The 17,031-nt window shown below is 32.8% G+C and overlaps 1 protein-coding gene across 1 annotated transcript in view; it reads left to right on the plus strand.

Annotated features, from left to right (window-relative positions):
• The window catches only part of LOC129225645 (uncharacterized), a 46,963-nt gene that overhangs the window by 15,804 nt on the left and 14,128 nt on the right, over positions 1-17,031 (plus strand). The window contains exons 4-8 of the mRNA XM_054860113.1: positions 11,727-11,813; positions 11,905-11,968; positions 13,196-13,258; positions 13,341-13,381; positions 13,485-13,571. Of these exons, the coding sequence (XP_054716088.1) occupies positions 11,727-11,813; positions 11,905-11,968; positions 13,196-13,258; positions 13,341-13,381; positions 13,485-13,571 (342 nt within the window). The remainder of the gene's footprint in view (positions 1-11,726; positions 11,814-11,904; positions 11,969-13,195; positions 13,259-13,340; positions 13,382-13,484; positions 13,572-17,031) is intronic.

Consider the following 17,031-nt stretch of genomic DNA (forward strand, 5'->3'; position numbering starts at 1 on the left):
TAGGGCCCCCTGCGTCTAAAGGGGCCTCAGACTTCAGCTGCCTTCGTTTGAATTTTTCTGGGACAAAAACTTTCTTTTGAGAATTTGCCATCGAAAGTCAAAATTTTGAGTGGAAAATGCTCAAAAGTCCTGTAAATTGACAGTTTGTCATGGATTTTAGGCGCGGGCTGGTTGCTCCCGATAGGGCCCCCTGCATCTAAAGGGCCCCCAGGCTTCAGTTGTCTCCGTTTGGATTTTTCTGGAAGAAAAAACTTTTTTTTTTTTTTTTTTTTTTGTGGATATGCTTTGGAAAATCATAATTTTGAGTGGAAAAAGCTCAAAACTCCTGGAAATTGACAGTTAGTCATGGATTTTAGGTGCGGGCTGATTGCTCCCAATAATTCCCCCTGCATCTAAAGGGGCCCCAGGCTTCTGGTGGTTTTGTTTGAATTTTTCCAGAAGAGAAATTTTGGACATTTTTTTTTTTGTATGTGTATAAGGTTTAAAGTTTCAAAATATATATTTGTTTCTTTCCTCCGGAAAACTTCATCTAGCATATTTCGCACTCTACTCAGCACTTTTTCCGAGATCGGAAAATTCCCGCTTCTTTCCTTCAAGGTCGTATTTTGTCCCTGAGAAAGTGGGGTGTTAGATAAGAAGTAACAAAAGGAAAGGCATTTTTATGGCACTAAGACAGGGGGGTTGGGTTGACCTTGGAAAATCGCCGGGAGAACTGTTCTGTCCGGTACATTTCAATCCAATTCAGTAGTTCAGTCAGTGAGTGCTGTCTTTAACAGTGTTCAGAATCTTGCTAGTTTAATGAAAGAAAAAAGCATTTACAAAAATAAAACAGCCCTGGGATTTAGGTGAGCAATCACACTTTTTTTTCTCCAATGCATTTTCCTTTTTGGTCATAAGTTTAAAAACGAAATTGTTTCAAAAGAGTTGGGAAAAGTTCTTTTTGAGGCAATGCTCCTACGTAACATTCTTTTTACGATGCTGAATTTTTCCTGCTGCCGAGCAGGGCTGCGGAGTCGGAAGGAAAATGGTTGACTCCGACTCCAAGATTTTGAAACATCCGACTCCGACTGCGGCTTTTTTATTTTTTTAAATTTATTTTTTCAAATCCCCCCTTATGGGAAGGGGGAAAAACTCCTAAATAGAGATTCAAATATTAATTCCCTTTTATGAAATTTTCGCGTTGTATTTTATTGTAAACCTAAGATGCATACAACGTTAGAAATTCAATATGAAAATCAATTGATCCGGTAGGTGCGATTTCTAAAGTAAGATTACTAAAAAGTCCCATTTTTTTAAAAAATGAAAAAGATTAATTTGCGCCCCTTTAATGTTTAACAGATGCTGATCAAATCATGTGCTTTCAATTTTTGAAAGCACTGAGAAGAGTGAGAGAAAGAGTTTTGAAAGAAAAAAAAAACTTTTTTGCCAAGTCAAAAACTTTTCTTGAGAGGTGGCGCCCCTCCCCCTCCCTCCCGGGTGGCACTCATCTGGTAGGTGACACCTCAACTTAATTTCAGAGTTTAAAAAAATTGAGATTCTTTAATTCTGAAAAAATTCCCCAATAATAAATCTTAAATTTCATCTTAAAAATTTCAACAAAAATATTGCACTATATTTCGGAGAGAGGTCATGTACATGTACGTCTTCAGCAAATTTTACACAAAATGCGGCGGCATACAGCTTTGTACGAATAGCTTTAACTATACCTACATTTCTTGGCTCAATTTTTAATTTTAATTTTTTAATTGACTGCTTCAGAATTAACCTTAATATCAAGATTTTAGGATTAATTATAATTATTGAGTGTTGTAAGCAATAAATCATATACTAATTTTATTTTGTACTTTTCAGTGTTAATCAAGCTTTCTTAGATAAAATTTTTAGAATTAAAAAAACATTTAGGGGAGAGTGTTGTACTTTGGGGCACTGCTAATTATTTTTAGCAGCCATGTTTTTATAATCTCTAATAGTAACCTTTCACCCTAAATGGTGCCATAGTAAAAATCAGCATCAAATGAGTAAAACCGACGATTTTGTGAGAGAAAGAGAATTTCATGACTCAAAAGTAAATATTTTCTTCCTTTTCATTTCATTTTCCGTCTTTGTATGTATTTGTAAATTTAGTCAACTGAATTTTATTCTGTTATAAAAGAGAAGTACTTTCATTATTTTCTCATAAGCAAATTATTTATAGTGCTTCTAGATTGACCATCATTTTGGTTTTCATTAAACAACGTGGTGATTGTACCTTGGGAAAGCCAAAAATTTTGTACCTTAGGACACGTTCCAAGGTACAACATATGCATGGTTCTTAATAATTACAGGGTGGCGACAGATCAGGGAGATCAGGGAAAAGTCAGGGAACTTTATTAATCAGGGAAAAGTCAGGGAAATATCAGGGAATTTTGAAAAATAACAAAAAATCAGGGAAAATTGATTTTATGAAGAAAAAAAAATTTTTTTTACTTTACAAAATTAAGTACTCTAATTCCCTACACATTTTCTGCCAATTATTTGTTTTAAAAAAAAGTAAAATAAATGACGTGCGATTATACACTGCCGCATATTTGTGCATCTTTTTTACTAAACGTCAAAGTATTGAATCTTACTTATTAACCACAGGATGAACTTCCTAAGATTGCTTCTGTGTCTGTTAGGTTGTTTATTTTACCTAGCTTGAAATTTCCTTATACACTTTCAATGCTACGTAATATAAACAACCATACAGGCAAAGAGGAAGCCTTCATTCCTTTGCCTTTATTCCATTGTCTCGAAGAAATTAGTGTACTGTAATCACGATTTCAAGAAGAAATCTTTGATTTTTGAATTAAGACCTTAAAACCTTAAAAGTTATTACTTCTTCGCATTTTTAATTTAATTACTAGAATTGAACTTTCAATTTAAAAAAAACTTTGTTTTTTACTGTTATACTATTTGTTGTCACCGCAGATTATAAATGTTTTCTTTTCTTCAGACTTAAGGGATTCTTTAATTTTATAACCAAATTGTATTCTTTCATGTATTTTGAAATTAACTAATTGATTTTCAAAGTTGTTTGTTACAAAAGCAATCTAAGATTTTTTTTCGTTACATACTGAAATCATTTGAAATAGAGTTAACTTGTGTACTTAAGTAAATATCTTTATTTTTTTATTGTTAAAATGCTGTATTCATTCATTAAAACCTATGTTATTGATGAGAGAAAAGCTCCCTATGAATGGATGTCAAATGGTTTCATCTGTTTTGCATAAATATGTCAATTAGTTATATAAGAACAACTACATTACTTCAATTCTTTCACTATTACTTGTTATTCTTGCAACAATTATTATACTGTTTGAAAACTTAGTTCAAAATAATTTCAATTACTTTTTTGTTCTATCATAAATACACATGTTTTTAAGAGTAATTTTAATAGTTTCTTAAAATTCTTATGCTAAGTGGTTTCTGGAAGTAAAATATTTTTTTTTTAATTTTCTATAATCTTTCCGTGTAGAAAAATTTAATATACTGTTTTGTAGGGGGTTTTTTCTCAAAAAAATTGACTTGATATGTTTTTTAAAACCATTTTATTAAAAAAGTAGCATCTTTTTAAAATATCTTTACACAACTTAAAACGTTTAAAATACTGCATTTTATACAAACATACAATGGATTTCAAGTAGAGCAAAGAAAGAAAACATTATCATTGGTAACGTAAATCAGGGAAATTTGGTGAACGTAATCAGGGAAAAGTCAGGGAACTTTTTTTCACAGTTCCTGTCGCCACCCTGAATTAAGATATGTTTAGGAACATGGAACAATGTTCTAATCTTATATGTAGTCTTTTAAACAACTTTTTCTTTTCTGGTGCAAAATTGGTTCAAGTATAATAAAACTGTTTCCTGAATCATGAAGACTTTCCCATAGAACAACAGGATGTGCCCCAAGGTACAGTAGGATGTTGAACCTTGGGGTAGCTTGGAACTTATACTTTAAATGGCTGGCAACATTTTATTTTCAAATTGTCTGAATTAAAAAATATATATTCTATAGAAGTATGTTGGGCTGCTTTAATGTGACTTTTAGATTTTAAATTTGATTCAAATAATTGACGTTAAAAAATAAAATATGAAAAGTGTTCCAAGGTACAACATTATCCCCTATATTTTATCGGATCTTTTGTATTTGTGCTTTCGTACCAACACTCTTTTGAATTTACTAAGCACCATGAGAAGTTTCTCGACTTGCTCAAGCGATACATGCATTCCTTTTACTATTTTATAGCAGAGATCGAGGTAAAAAATATATTATTTTTATTTTAAAGTGATTATTTAGGAAATGTTAGGCAACAAAATTGTTTGCTGACAGTTGCTATCAGTTAAATTAAGTTAGAAAATAAGCAAACTAGGAGACGGCGTAGGTAGCTGTTACAGAAAATTCGATAAACAATCAAGCCAGCTGGTTGCCACAATGAGTTATTTTCTTATTAGTAGGTATTTATACATGTGATCAAATTAATTGGTAGTTTATTTTTCAAAAAAAGCAAGGAGAGTCAGGGAAAATTAAAGAAAAAAAAATGAAACCCGGAGTCGGAGTCGACATGTTTTCCAACGACTCCGACTCCTTTACCCTAAAATGAGCCCAACTCCACTCCATAGCCCTGCCGCCGAGTTATGATTATTCCACAGCTGTCTTTTTTGTTTGCAAGTTTTCCGTAAAAAAAATGCTTTCCTGCGCACAAAAGTAAATTTTTATAGTTTGTTTTCAACTGTCGCGTAGGGTGTTTAAGTAGTTACATCATATTAAACAAAGATTTGTGTTCCTTGAATAGAAGACATGATTTTTACTAACAGAAGTCTCTGATATTCGCTGATGTTTTTTTCCCACGTTTCTGAGTTAACGTAATGCTGTTGTTTCGGTCAAGTTGATACATTGCGTTTAGATCTAGTTGAAACCGAATAATACTTAGGCTCACAAATTTTAATGGTTATTTTCTTTTTCAGAAAGGCTTAGAAATGACCCCCCCCCCCCCTTACACACACACACAAAAAAAAAAAAAAAAAAAAGAGAGCATCCAGGATTCGCATTTGAATTTCGACTTCTTTAATTCAAATTACACTTTTTACAATCATGAATTGCGATAAGTACCTACACGTTGGGTTTCTTGTTTCTACAAATGGAAGAGAATGGAAATGGTCAAGAACATTACACCCGTCATATTCTGACTTTGGATTTTCTAGAATAATACGCATTAGCGGAGTACACGGGGGGGGGGGGGGGGGGGGAGAAGGGACACTTGTTGACCCGGGCCTGAGCCTGATGGGGGCCCAAATAGTTGGGGTAAATAATATGGAGGGGGCCTGTAAGAGTTTTATTTGTGATGGGTCTCAAAATTTCTGTATACCCTCCTGGTAATACGAGACATATTCACAAAAACGAAATGGTGATTCGGATGCGGTAATACAGATGAAGAATTAATAGCCCATATCGACCAGTAGGTACACTTATGATAAAGATTATTTGCTGCGTATAACGTTATGTATTTTTATTTCTTATCAATCTCATAAGATGATGGGAGTTAGTAATTTTTTGTTCTGAAAAACTTAATTTTACGCAAAAAAAGCCTTTTTTAAATGCCAAGTCTGCTTGAGCTAAGCCTCAGACAGGGGCGGTATTTTCAGCATTTCGTTTGGGGGGTCGATTTTCTTGAACAGGATTTTCCTCAGTATGGTATAAAATACATATTGGTTAACAGGAAGTGATAATAAAATGGTTTTAATGTTAAGAATAATAAGGCAATTTTGATTTTGAGAGCGAGACGTGAGAATTCGTGATTGCTCAAAAAAAAAAAAAAAAAAAAAAAAATTATATTAATTTGAATTTTTGGCATCTTGAATTCAAATTATGTTTTTCGCGATCACGAGCGTGTATGTTTGTGTAGGCGCATGTGTGTGGGTGCGTGTGTGTGTATGTATGCATGTGTGTGCGTGTTGTGTCTGCAGTGCTGTGTGTGTAGGCGTTCGTGTGTGTGTATGTAGACATATGTGTTTGTGTCTGTGTGCAGGCATGAGTGTGCGTATGTGTGTATGTAGACATATGTGTTTGTGTGCAGGCATGAGTGTGTGTATGTGTGTAGGAGTGTGTGTTTGTGTCTGTGCGCAGGCATGAGTGTGTAGGCGTGTGTGTGTATGCGTGTGTGTGTGTAGGACATGGACGCAACCTGGAGACGGTTTTCGCAAGAGGAGCAGCATCGTGAGGCCGGTCGATGCGACGGTGGTGCTGGCAGAGGGTGCTGGCGGGAAAATAAAATCGGCGTAACGCCAAAAACAGTCAAATGAGAACAATAAGCAATCGTGATTGCTCAAAAAAAAAAACCCCTCAAATGAATGAAATTACTCTAGAAATATTTAAAAGAGCGTAATTCGGAGAAGATAGCCATACTTTATTTACATTAACTAAATCAAATTTACTTTTAGCATCTCACTCGAACAAAATATTTTGTGAGAATCTTCTTTCAAAACAACCCTTAAAAACTTCATTTCGCTTATTACTTCAGCGCAACAGTTTATTCTTTTGTGTATCTACTTGACTCACGTTGAGTATAGTTAATAAATTTCGATAAGATATTATTGTTGCAAATACATTATCTCTACAAAGGTTTGAAATCATTATTTAATAGGAAAATAGTGCTTGCATCCGATGAAATTTTGATTTGGTACGTAACCCTCGTAATGAAAAATATAAAATAACAAATATAACAAAAATCAAAATGTAAAATGTGTCTAAACTATAACCGGTCTAGCCTATTAAGTTATCCTTTAAGTATGGATTTCATTATACTGTACAATTTTCAAGAAAGAAGCAAAAGCAAATCTCTCACGAAGGTTTTCATCAGATTTTAAATATCCCGTAAAGTTTGTCTACTGTTGTATTTTTGAAACTATACAGTTTCGAAAATTGGGAAGGGGGGGGGGAGGAGGAATTGATCTCAATCTATTGTTTTGAAAAAAAAATCGATTAAAGGCAGTCCCTGAGCTCCATCCCTTACCCTAATGTCAATAAATATAACCTATAATCGTGTTTTTAGGACTTCAATTTCAACAACTTTCCGCTGAGACCCCTACACCCAGGACCGGATCTATGAATTTCGGACCCCCTACAACAAAACTTGTAGGGCCTCAGAGGCCAGCACACTTAAAACTACAGGATGCATTCGGCACCTTTCTGGAGAGAAACGCTTGTTTACCAGCGACACCCAATACGGAGCCAAAATCGCACCTCGAAATAGGGTGAAAAACAGGCACGTTTTAAAAAATAGACAGCCGGAGTGAAAAAAAGGAACCTTTGGAGAGAGAAATGGCACCCTTACTATAGATCCTCCTCCCCCCCTCCCCCGTATTGTGTGCGTTTTCGAATACAGTTGTGGTTTTTTTAAAGTTTTGTTTTGATTTATGATATTCTTCGTTTTGGACATTTTTCACATTGAACTCGATACTGGAAATGATTAAAACATGTAATTACAGCATTTGATCATATTTCAGTTTTTCAACATAGTTAAGAAGTGCTCATTGCTCTAACTCAGTGTTTCTCAACCTCTTTTGACTCACGGGCGCGGTAAAAGCAAATGAAAAACTTTGCGAACCAGTGAAATCTTTATCGTTTTCTTAAAAATTCATAAAATAAATAATATTAATAATAACTCTGGGCCCGTTAAAAACATGTGAAAAATTCAGAGTTCTGACGAGTTTTTTTTTTTTTTTGCAAAAAGTAATGTTAAGAATTAATAAAACAATAAATATCTACCCCTTTACTTGGTATCAAAGATCTGTCACAAATCGTTATAATTTGAAGACGAGTAATTATTTAAATAATGTGAGAAATTATACATTTACTAAAACCTTGACGCATTCCGAAAATGAAGCATAGCTGTACTTATGGATTATTTACATGAAGAGCCAAAAATAGTCAGGGATATTAAAGTTACGGAAAACAAAATCGTTTCATAAACGTTAATCAAGAGTAACAAAATAAAATGCACATGAAGTTTTTCAATAGTTAAAAAACCAAAAGAAATTTATAACGCTATCCAGACATTAACCGCTAACAGGAAATGATTCTAACACTTGAATGAAAAAGCCAAAAAAAAAAAAAAAGCTGGACTGAGAGAGATTTTTTTTTCGCTAGCTTTCTGTTATAATCTACGTAGCACAAGAATCATTTTTATTAAGATTCTCACTTGTTGATTATTGATATCTCATAGCTTTTTTTTTTTGGTGATTAATAAAAACTGCTTATCGAGTACTCAAGAAAATAATGACAGATATTTTTAGTAGCGTTTTGAATGATGGAAATTTCACGATAGTAACGGATAACGGAAACTAAAAGACAGTAACGGTAACTGAAAAGTAATAAATGCTTTTAACCACTTAACTATGTTTGAAAGCCCTAAAAGCTACAAAGTGATCAAAAGCTGTACTTACTTGTAATTTCGGATAATTAATCCAAGAAAAATTGTGTTTAAATCCAATAGTGTACTTCATTCAATGTGAAAGACACACAAACGCAATCATCATTTGTCCGCCATATTGAGGTGGTTGAATGTATGTCTAAGGCAAAAGCGCATGCGCAATGAGTCTTTTTTTGTGATTGCATGCTGTTTCGGCTCCTCTGCTCTATTTTCCAGCTTGCATTGCACCTTCAGGCACTATGCTTTCACCTTAGAGGGAATATTTTCACTCGTCTGGAACCCCTGGTTATAACAGTGCAGTGTATATTTGTAACGTTAATAAGTCTTAGAGTGCTAGATTTTTTCAGTTTTTTCTTCAATTTCTTGGGCCGTAAAAAGACCAGGTGCACCCCCGCACTACGGGGTCTGCGGGTGCGCAGATCCGGACCTGCCTGCAGCTACACCTGTGTGCCCCCTAACATCATCAAAGAAAGTCTAAAACTGCGTTTTTAAAACGACGAGTTTAAAATTTTTCCCGGGGGAGAACACCCGGACCCCCCTTTCTCCTTATTTTGCCTATCCAATTAAAGGTTCTCTTTCTCCTCTCTCTTTTTTTCTGGCCAAATGAACTAAACTCCCGCCTCTAAGATTTTTTTTTCTCTCTGGTTGCGCCCCTGAATGATGTGCATTGAAAAGCAGGGGAAAGCTGGGATTTTGCTAGATGGTCTGAAATTGGGGTTCGGATCTCACACCCTGCACTACCTAAATTACCAAAAAACAAAGACAAAATTTTTTGCAGTAAACTTTTTTTGTCAGAAATGTCGTTGTTTTTTCTTTTTAAATAAGAATAATCCCCCCCACCTCCAAGCTTGTTGATTCAAAAAAAAAAAATTTTTTTTGCATTGTAAATATAGGAAACCATATCACTTTCGTTGTGTCAATTAAAGGGGGCCTCCAGATAGATTGCGCCTGGGGCCCCAAAATCGCATGATCCGCCACTGCCTTCCCATCAGGATTCTTGCTGAGGCACATGTTCTTTCTTGAGTAGAAAGAAGTACTTTTTGCTGTTGGTGAAGAGGGTGAAAGGAGTGGAGGGGGAAATGATGGAGAGTGGCGGTGTTGGGTGCAATCGTTAGATGGTAGCTTTTGAAATCCGATTGCATCCGCTTCTGTAACACTCTCTCATTTGTATCTGCTATGCCATTCTACTGCTTAGACATTAATACCTTTTTGTAGACTAATATTTTCAACCCTTTTTATATTATATTTTTTTTTTATGAAGACTGCCATGCCCATTCAAAAATGTTTATCCTGTTCCATCCGAGTTAATTTAAGGCAAAATCATTCTTCAAATCTAGTTTTAATGCTTATCAGGCTTACCAAAGATATAGCTCTTGAAGATCTTAATAAATTCAAATTTATTTTAATTATACTGTGCTATTTTATTATGACAGACATGTAAATATAGGAAGTAAAAGATGCTTATGTTCTCAAATCATGACATAGTGTTTCAAACTTTTTTATCAATTTAAAAATAATCATTTTTATTCTAGTGCTAAAATGACCATCAAAGCTCAAAAAGTTTTAGATTGGGTTTAGTTTTTTAATGATTTTTATAGAATATACCCAGCTGCTCCACAAAATTTCAAAATGCACCTCAAATTGTTTCTCCAAGGTTAGCCATACTGATAATGTCATTTTGTAATTATAGTGTTCAGTGATTCAGCTTGTATTAAATGTTTAATTATATGGAAGTTTTATAGCATTAGATGTCACATTTTAAAGTTTTAATTTCACCTGATTTGTGGGCTATGGGAAATTGAAAGTGGTAAATGGAATTGATATTTCTGTTAAAATCTTAAATAAATGCAAGCTTACTCTATTTATTCATTTGTTAGCATTTCTACTAGTAAAAAAACAAAAAACATTTATCTATTAATATTTAAAAAACAGTGCGGTATCAATATAATTTCGCATAATGTAAAAAATATGCTCGTATTCAAATTTTAAGTTTCACAATTTTTCCTCTTTTTTGACTTTGGGCTGTTTTCATCCCTGAATTCTAACTACATCTTCTAAAGTTTCCAAATGCAGAATTTTATATCTATTTTTCAAAATTTACTCTGGGGGAGAAACCCCCGGGCAACCTACAATATAGGATGTTCTACTCCACATAAAGGAGAGTCTTGAGTCAATCTATTGATACCATTCCCCCTCCAAAAAGGACACATTGAAACATGATCAAAAAAGTAAAAGTATTGCTGCGTGTATCAGAGGAAAAAGACAAGCATATTAAAGGGGGAAAATAAAAAATTGCCTCGTACACCACTGAGAGAAACATTGTTCAAACTACAAAAGTGACCCCATACCTGAAATAGCTTAGGGTCCTGTTAAGTCTAAATTTGGCACTGATACAGTAAAATCCCTCTAATGCAGACACTAATGGGACAATTTTTTTTGTCCCCAATAGAGAGGTATCTGCATTACAGATGTTTGATAATGTTATTTGCATTGGAACTGGGGAATTGAAAATTGTCCACATAAGAGGGGTGTCCATTAGGAGGGGTTTTACCGTAATACCTTTGAAAAATTCTACAAATATTTTTTTTTAGTGGGAAATTTGCCTTCTGAAAAATTCATATCATGTGGCATATCACATTCTTGCCCTGAGTCCTTCATTTATATAACTCAGGCCAACATGCAGTGCTTAAAAGACATGATCGCTCAATTATTATTTAGTCATAGAACTGAGTTTCAAGCCCCAAAGCAGAATACTTGACGATGTTCTGCAACGTAAACTCATTGGACCAATTTGTTCTGCAAGTACTTCAAGCATTGTATACACAAGCAATCAATGTGATCTTTTCGTATCCAAAGAGGAAAATTTTTTAGAGTTTCAAATTTTCTTCTAATTTAAAGAAATCTGCAGAATTTTTGCAAAATTTTGTCTCGTGTTGAAACATATGCAGAAGATCTGCAGTTTCTGCTTAAATTTCACAGAAATCTAGAATTTCTGCAGAAAATTTGTTTGAGTTTTCCTCTCACATTTGAACAGAAATGTTCTGCAGCTCATGTATCTGTTCTGCGATGTATATCGCAAATTTAGTAGAATTCTGCTTGGGGGGTTTCAAGTACTAACTACAGAATTTTAATTTATAATACATTTACATTATCATGCAACTTGGTTTTTTATCTTATGAATTTATTTATAAACATCACTAAAATTTATGTGATTTGTTAGTTAATGTAAAATAATATTTGCTCAAAAATATAAAAAAGATTTTATAAACTTTTATAGACCTGGGAAGATCCAAATAATACTGATGAAGCTACAGGATGCAAAGGTGATAATGATCCTATTGATGTTTGTGAAATTGGTTTTAGGGTGAGTGTTATATCTGATTTTTAAAAATATAACTATTTTGAGTGACTGAAATACAATATTAACTTAAATTATTATTATTTTTTATATGCAGGTAGCTAAAAGAGGAGAAGTTCTTCAGGTTAAAATTTTAGGTGTTATGGCTCTAATTGATGAAGGCAAGATTTCTTTGTTTAACTTTTATTTACCTAAGTAAATTTTATTGATAAACGTGGTAATTTAATTAGTTTTCTCCCTTAAATAAATAGTTAAAAAGAACTTGAAATAAATAGTTAAATCATCGAATGGAAAATTCTTAATCTGCTAAATATACACTAAAAAAAATACTGCCACATTTTTTTACTTAACAGTATATTAATTTGTTAAATAAAAAATCTCAAACATTAACATGAAATATTTATGTATATGTAATACAAAATGACAAAATTAATTGCATGATATATTTATTCAAAGTACCCTATTGTAAATTATTGAATTAATGTAACTTACTTTGAGTGTAAATATTGTTTATTGTAAATGATATTCAACAAGATTTAAATTTCTGTAAGGATTTTTTTAAAAACATTTAATATCATGATGCTTTGTATCATTGGTGTCCTACTAACCACCTATTGTCCGTAGGCCACATCTTGCCTGCGAGGCAAGTGACAAAGGTCAAGAGACAAAGTCAAATTCAGAGCCAAATATTCAGAAATGGATTTCTGAAAACATGCATTCAATAAAATAAGCATCTGATAACAAATTATTGGTTTTAAATGTGCTTTCCTTCTCCATATTTTCCCATGTTTTTTTTTGAAAAAAAAGTGTGTTCTAGCCCTCAAGATACATTTTAATAGGAGTTGCGCCCTTGCTCCAAAAAAAGTTGTCCACCACTGTTTTATATGTATAAATTGCTGCCATCACTATTGAAGATTCTATTTACAAATAAGAGTCCTGAAATAAAATGAAATGGTATAGTAACATCTAATAAAAACAAATTGAATTTAAATCAAGAAATAGTATTTTTTCACCAAGCCCCTAGTCGACAGATTCTTGCATTAAAGAAAAGGAGGGGAAGGGACTGATTACAAAACTAAATAAGATTCATCACAATTCAATTACTAACTATAGTCTGTGTTTTATAATAACATTAAAAGATAATTTACTAGCTTATACTGTTTGAAGCAAATGGGGCAAAGAACTAAATAATTTTATGCTGAGGACTGAGCAGTGACTAATTAATAGATGAACTGTGATCCACAAACAGTATAATTACTTCCTATTGAGGCGTACAAAACATTTTGCATGTTTAGTTATGTTGATACAAAATACTAAAATAAAAGTAAGCTAATTTTTGCATTCTGCATCATTTTACACATTTGCATAACATTTTTTGGATTTGGCAGGTGAAACAGATTGGAAATTGATTGCGATTGACATAAATGATCCCTTGGCAGAGGAGCTTAACGGTATGTTCTTGACTTATGTTCAATGAAACTCAATGTAACATTATAATTCTTTGTGATTATATCTTGCTTTAAACAATTTTAGACATTGAAGATGTTGAGAAACATATGCCTGGATTCTTAAGGGTGAGAATTTTACTGTGCACTTGCATTTCTAAAACATATTTGGATTCTTTTAAGTATTAAGGAACTTTCATATCATCTAATAAATATTCATTTTTTCCTCCAGGCTACACACGAATGGTTCAGAATTTATAAAATGCCTGCAGGAAATCCAGAGAATAAATTTGCCTTTAATGGAGAACCTAAAAATAGGGTATATATCTAGTTTAATTATTTATGATCATCCTTAAGTTTCTGTACAACATTTTTATGATGAAGAATTTGCAAATGAATCGTTAAATGAAAGACAGTAATTAGGCAACAAGAACTTAAAGCAGCTTTTTATTGATTTTCCTTTATTGCCATACAACAATTAACAAATATTGTAAAAGCAAATGCACAAAAAAAAAAAAAAAAAAACTTTTTCAAAGAAAGAGAGACTGAGAGAGAAAAAAACATTGCAAGAACAAGCTCCTTTTGTTCACTAATATAAGAATTTGCCCATTAACTCTCATAAACACATTTCTCATTAAATATTGCGGTGAAAACATGTCTTTTTTAAGAGGGGGAGGGGGGAGGGAGGTTGTGAATTTTTAAATTCAAAGAATTTTAAATGGTTTTTACTTTTAATACTTTTTAATATTTTGAAATTTATAAGCATTTTTGAAGTATTTACTTCATATTTTAAATGTTATTATTTATTATGATAATGTAGGTTTTATAAACAATCTGCATACAGCATTTTGTAGGGATTCAGAAAACAGGGAAATTTAGATATCCAGAATTTTCATGGTCCTGAGCATCTTGTGTCGTTGATTCTTTGCTCTATTATATCTAATTATTGTTTTCAATACATTTTAATCTTTCCGTGCTTTACTTTTAACTATGGCATGGTAATTCATTTTTTATGTGATAAATGTAAATTTAAACTCTTGAAATTGCATATTTTCAATTTACAAAAATATGTCATTTCAAAATATCTGTTACAATGCTAATTTTAGATTCATAAAATGATGAGTAGACAAAACAAGGACCCTAATCAAAAAGTGTGGACGCACCCTTATAAAATGAATGGTTCCAGACTTGGAGTAATCGTCGATTAGTAATCGTAATCTGAGTACAGTCGACTCCTGCTATAACGCAATCCGACTTACGCGAAATGGCTATAATGCGAGTTTTTCAGGAGCAACAAATTTTAGAGCTAAAGTGAATTTCTCGCTCTCAACACGAAAATATTTGGAAAGGAATGTGATGTAAAGTTTCGACTTTGTTATTGACTACTAAACAAAAATTCGTGGATGTACTTTCATCTTATCAGCACCACTGACTGTGCAAGTTTCCACATACCGCACTATAAACATAGCATTGTTAGTTTGCATGTACCACCACTCCTCATTTATCATTTAATAATTCTAAATATGAAAGATGGTGAAATATTGTGGCATCAAGGCTCACTGTCTCATCTAAAGTTTGATGATGGAAACAAAAAGTGTAATTTTGCGACGATTTAAGAAAAGGGAAAGATTCTTGATACGCTTGAACAACTAAAAAGTGGGTCGAAAGTAGCACGTCAATTGGGTATGGGTGAATCTTTCATACGTATAATTGAAAGTCCAAAAGAGAAGGCAATCCCTATAAGTCCAGGGGGTCCCAGAGGGTTTTCACCATAGATGTAAATGTTAGAAAAGTAAACGCGAAGCTACTGTATTTAAAAATAGATTAGAATGACGATCAAATTGCGCGAGGTTAAATCATCATCTTCAAATTTTAAGTTATAAATTTAACTTATTGTATCTACTGTATAGTACTCTTACAGTGCAGTGCTTTGTTATTACTACATACTGTACGTACTGTAGTTTTATTTTTATGCCGCTCTCTCCTATTGATCATTGATTTTGTGCATGTAATAGTGTTTTATGTTGAATAATGCAATTTTTTTAAAAATCGGTAGAAATTCAGCTTTTTATGTAAGAAACGTTCATGTATAGTTAAACAATGGTCAAAACAGTTTAAAAGGTGCTTAAATGTCTACAATGATTGGGTATTTCAATAAAAAAAATCATGTACACAACATTTTTTCCACAATGCGAAATTCCGACTTACGCAAGGAATCTTGGAACGCATCCCTCGCGTAAGTCGGGATGCGACTGTAATCAATTACGTTTTTGTGTAATTGTAATCTTTTGATGGGATACTCCCGTAATCGTAATCATAATCAGGCTTTTCATGCGTAATCGTAACTGTAATCAAGGTAAAATAAATCGTTTTTTTTTTCTCTTTGTAATCGTGTAATCCTGACTTTCTGAAAGTGAAAAAAATGTAAGCCGCCCTTTTACTATTGAATGGAAAGATAACCTAGTTCAAAAGTAAGATAAAAAGCAACTTCAAGCTATTCAGTGCTCGTTCCTGTTTGCAAATGAGAGTCATAAATCAAGACCTATCTTAAGTGGTTAGTACAATTAATACCCTGTGGGTGCTTTTGACTGGAACGTCTCAATGGCGCTTGGGAACGTCTTCCCAAGTCCTTAGAATTGGTCACCCATCAATTTCCCTTTTCATCTGTCAATGTTAGGCGAACAGGTGAAATACATTGTCACCATCAAAACCATATTTTAGCAGAAGTACTATGATATCAAAAGTACAATTAAATTTTGCGCAACAAAAAACGCGTTTTTTTTTATATTTTCATGAGAAAATAGTGAATGACTGAGAAAAGATTTTGTCAAAAGAAAAGTGAATTAGCATTTGTGTTTCAGTGATTCTTTAAACACCCTTATACAGTAAAACTGCTCTAATGCGGACACTAACAGGACAAATTTTTTTGTCCACAATAGATGGGTGTCCGCAGGGACTAGAGTTGAATAATGTTATTTGCATTGGAATCGGGGAGATTGAAAATTTTCGGCATAAGAGGGGTGTCTGCGCTTGAGGGGTGTCCGTTAGGAGGGGTTTTACTGTATATATATTGCCTTTATTTTTTGCTACATGACATCTAATCTAAATCCTGATGAATAAGATTTTTTTGTACGTTTTCAAAATAACTTCTTGCATAGTTTCATCTTATATTTATGTGTAATATGTTTACAGCTGATATTATCTTTAGTTAATAAGTTTATGAGAGAAAAAGTTAGCACTGGTAGATTTTATAAAATTTGTTTTTGTTTTATTGTATTAATGAATTATTTTAACAAATTTTGAAATTTAATTTATCTTTTTTATTATAATTTTTCAAAGTGAGAATAATGCACTTCACTGCTGTATTAAAACTTTGGTGTATAAGTATTATTATAAAATACTCATTTATGCAAAAAAAAAAAAAAAAAAAAAAAGACTAAAAAGTGAAAATCATAGCAAAACGTATTATGGTCTTATTTTTTTAATGAATGCTAAGCTGAAACCATTTAGTACTTGTAAAAGTGCAATTGCTTTAGTAAGGGATTGATTCAAAAATGAAATCAAAGCACATGTCTAACACTCATATGTACCCTTTTGCTAAAAATAATACTACCGAAGTATTTTACAATTTCTGAGTCATCTGCACCAGTTCAATGACTGTTTAGTATTGTTGGAAATGTTTTCACTTTTCAAAGAATGAGAAAGAAAACAGACGCCTTTAAAGCATTAATTACACTTAAATGCATTTAATTATTTCTTTTAAATTTTCAATTGTTAAG

Source organism: Uloborus diversus, chromosome 7, assembly GCF_026930045.1.
Source record: "Uloborus diversus isolate 005 chromosome 7, Udiv.v.3.1, whole genome shotgun sequence".
Lineage (NCBI taxonomy): Eukaryota > Metazoa > Arthropoda > Arachnida > Araneae > Uloboridae > Uloborus > Uloborus diversus.